The sequence below is a fragment of the Ipomoea triloba genome, chromosome 10, assembly GCF_003576645.1.
Source record: "Ipomoea triloba cultivar NCNSP0323 chromosome 10, ASM357664v1".
NCBI lineage: Eukaryota > Viridiplantae > Streptophyta > Magnoliopsida > Solanales > Convolvulaceae > Ipomoea > Ipomoea triloba.
Window position 1 is genome coordinate 13,024,971 of NC_044925.1, and position 3,970 is coordinate 13,028,940.

Genomic DNA, 3,970 nt, shown 5'->3' on the forward strand with positions numbered 1-3,970 from the left:
ACTACAGTATATCAAATGAAAGTTAACGGCGCGCGGAACAAAATCGTTTGTTTTCATTAATCAAAACGACGTTTTGATGTATGAATTACAATCCATTGTGAATCGCGGTCCACAGTGAAATTTGCGATAACTATTGGTCCGTGTTTGGTTGAAATGAATATATAACATCTCGAAAAACGCAAAATTTCCAAACTTGTTTCTTTTTTTAAAAAAAGGAGTAAAAGAATATATGAATGCCTAATTATCACTCATTTATTATTTTCTCAAGTATTAAACTTTATCCAAATTTGACACTTGTGAAAGTTTGGTATTGACTTTTTTATTTTTATTTTTTTTATTTATTTGAGCGGTGAAAATGTTTAGTTGATAAATGATTACTCAGTACATTACTGGGGGGGTTTAAGGTGAAATAGATCTTTAAATAAATAAAATAACCATAAAGGAAAAAGTAATCGGGTGTGAAAGCGTGTGCCAAACCCCACCCACACTCTGTCTTCAAAGCTGTTAACGAAACAATGCAAATGATCTGCAGAGTTGCTCCATCAGCCATGGCCTCTCTCCCTTGTTCTAGGGTACGCTCTCTCTCTTTCTTTCTCTCTCTATCTCTCTTTCTTTTTCTCTCTCTCTATGTATATACATGTATGTATTTGTACTGTATATCGAATATGTTAGACGCCACAATTTTCTGTATTGGTATTTTTGATCTTCGCGGAGAAGATCTTTATGTTTAATTTTTGATTTAATTGATAGGAAATGTCAAAACAGATTCTTTTTAATTTCTCATAAAATTTGCAGATTCTTCTAGACACCATATTTTGCTTGACGATGTTAATAAAATTGGGAATGAATGCAAAATTAGGTCGCCTTTATGCTCCATATCAATGAGCTCATTTTTTAAAGGTTTAAAGATACAGTAATAGATTATATTTTTCTTCACTAGAAAAAATGTTTTTGCATATTTTGTTAATTTAATATTGACTAGGAACTGCAGTTAAATTCTTTTGTGATTTTGTAATACTTGTGTTTATTGGCAGTACTTCTTCTATTGGCTTTAATCAGCTTACCAATTTGGCCATTTCTTGTGTTGTTGATTTTATTTAATTGGTTGCTGTAGCCAGGGACAAGTATCTGTATGTGGCCTGACATGAGACAACTTTCTGCTAGGAAGAATCTATTGTACGCAGTTATGAGGCTCTTCTCAATGCCATTCAAAACATTACGTGGTGCTGGTCGGACACTTAGAGTTTCCCATTTCTGTAGCATAACAAATGTGTCTTCTACTCTGCAAATTGAATTGGTGAGTGAACACTAAAAATGTTCTTTTTGTATAAGCACATGTGCAATCTAACAAAGTTTCTTCTTATGAATGTTAGATGATTTTGTCTATGTTTGGCTAATTGGTTGAGTTTTGTGATTATCAATTTACATGAATGTTGGAGATATCTATTGATTCTGAAGCTGTATGGAATGAATGAATCTATATTTCTGTATAATGTCTTGAAGAAATGGAACATGGTGATGTCTATGCTAGTTACAAAAGCAAGTCCCTTTTCTGGATTGCCTAGTTCTACTATCCTTTTGTGTTATTGAAATGCAGTAATGGAATTGTTTTGTCTAACTTTTTCGTTAGCAGAGTTATCACAAGAAGGATATCATTCTTTTTAGCTTTTCCTTTTGCTTGATTATTTGTCAGGTACCTTGTTTAAAGGATAACTATGCATATTTACTGCATGATGTGGATACTGGTACTGTTGGAGTAGTGGATCCTTCTGAAGCTGTGCCTATTATAGATGCTTTGAGTAGAAGCAACCGAAATTTGACATACATACTGAATACACATCATCATTATGATCATACTGGTGGAAACATAGAGCTAAAAGCAAGGTACGGGGCAAAGGTATGGCAATTTTTCTCAATAAAATTTTGTGAAGATTGTATATTCTAGATGCTTAAAAGGACATGTGTTTTCAATTTTCCATTATAAAAAATGCCACCAGGCTTGCAATTCCTGTACTGTTCCTCTTTTTTTTTTTTTTTTCCTTTGAAAGTCTGGTTCATGATGAAATGAATATATTCTGCAATCTTGAAGTTAGAGTAGATCCTGCATATTGCATAGAGCATAGAAAGTGCTACTTTCTAGATTTAAATTTTTTTTTTTTTAAAATTGAAGAATAAAATTTATGCTAAGCATACAGACATATGAAGTGTGTGTGTTTACCTTTGTACTCCAAACTAGCTTGGCTAGACTTTGGTTGTAATGTCTTCACCTAATTAATTGCTAGGGGTTGAAATGATGGCAATGTACAAGGGAGACATGGGCTTGGTTTGTTATCCTTTGCTACTGCATTAATCTTCATAATTCCTTGAAGGCCAAGTCTCAATTCCTGAATACGTCCAATAAAGATATAAATAAAATTGTGATAATTTCAATTCCTTAATCCTGAGTTCCTGACTGCATTAGTCTTTCATAATTCCTTGAAGGCTAAGTCCAAATTTCTGAATACTTAGTCCTATAAAGAAATGCAGAAAACTGTGACAAAATTTCAGTTCCTTAATCCTAGCTGGCTGACTCCATGTGATAAGTTTTAAACATTGTTTTGCATTAGAATATCAAAAATTTGTTTACAATTTATAGTGAGTGGCTGGAGGATTTCTTAATATTGAGTTTTATTGTGCTACATGTTCTTCTAGGTAATTGGGTCCAGACCTGATAAAGAAAGAATTCCTGGCATTGATATAGCTCTTCGTGATGGGGACAAATGGATGTTTGCAGGCCATGAAGTTCTTGTCTTTGAAACTCCAGGCCACACACAAGGTTCTGTTATTATCTAATATCTGATTTTCTTGGAGAATTCCTTGATATGGTTAGCAGTCATGTCCTGTTTGAAGCTAATTTTTAGTAATAGACTCTGCTCAAGTTAACTGAATTAAGCCTTATTATTAATCGATATGGGGTTAACTAGGGATTCTATTTCTCATTTTGAATACTGTCAAGCTAATTCTTTCATGAGCCCACGAGGTTGTTAATCTTAATAATGTTGATGTACTACTATTTTGTTTTTTTTGTCTTGTATTAGTGCCTAACACTCTTTCCACCTGAAACTTCTTAGATCTACAATTAACATGACATGACCATTTTAATTGATTCTGTAAAATTTTCCTTAATGGCTTAATCATCTTCCCCCACTTGTTTTTTAATTGATTCGTTATATGGTGTTGTCACATCTATGTTAATGTTTTCATCTCAACTACAACCATTTTATGGATTTTTTTTTTCTTTTCAGAATCCAACACTCATGTTGTATTTGTTATACTTAACACTGGCAACCTAATTATTGCTGCATAAAATTTAAGTTTCACTACCATCTTTACTGGAACATTATGATTGCAAGTGTTAGTTTCACTCCTCAAATTCATCTGCCAGCTGTAATTTGTGATTTAAATCATCCTCTACCTTCTCTTTTGAGCATTAGAACTAAGGAGTATATTTGTGCGGTTATGTTCCATTCAATTTGAAATTCAGTAATGGAATTGCAATAGCATGGACTTACCTTGAGTTTCATTTGTACTGAATGTCTGAACCTCCAATCATCTAAAGTAACTCTGAACTTCTACTTTTGTTTCACAATTCACATCATCTCTATTCATATTAATGGGAACTATTACATTAGCAAAAGCATGCACCATGTTACAGCCTCTTGAAAGTCCAATCAATTCATTTATTAAAATGGTATGAAAAAAGAATGCACTTTTTTTTTCCTCTATCTATTTGCAACATACTTTCATAATAACTGTTTCTATATTCTGTCATATTTCAATGTCAAACAATGTAGAGACATTTCTTTTCTTAATCTATTTTTTCCTTTCTCATTGTTGGATCTCAGTCTATATCCAGTATGGTATTACTTAAGATTAATGGAACATGTCCTGTGTTTTGCAACCACCCCCCCCCCCCCCCCCCCCCCGCCCC

At 33.2% G+C, this 3,970-nt stretch overlaps 1 protein-coding gene across 2 annotated transcripts in view; it reads left to right on the plus strand.

Moving 5' to 3' along the window:
* The first annotated feature begins 438 nt into the window (after positions 1 to 438).
* LOC116032399 (probable hydroxyacylglutathione hydrolase 2, chloroplastic) overlaps positions 439 to 3,970 on the plus strand; it is a 7,606-nt gene continuing 4,074 nt past the window's right edge. The window contains exons 1-4 of one of the 2 annotated variants that reach the window (XM_031274926.1): positions 439 to 572; positions 1,115 to 1,297; positions 1,694 to 1,897; positions 2,692 to 2,815. In XM_031274926.1, coding sequence (XP_031130786.1) covers positions 516 to 572; positions 1,115 to 1,297; positions 1,694 to 1,897; positions 2,692 to 2,815 — 568 coding nt within the window. In that variant the 5' untranslated portion in view covers positions 439 to 515. The remainder of the gene's footprint in view (positions 573 to 1,114; positions 1,298 to 1,693; positions 1,898 to 2,691; positions 2,816 to 3,970) is intronic. The other variant, XM_031274927.1, reaches the window with a different exon arrangement.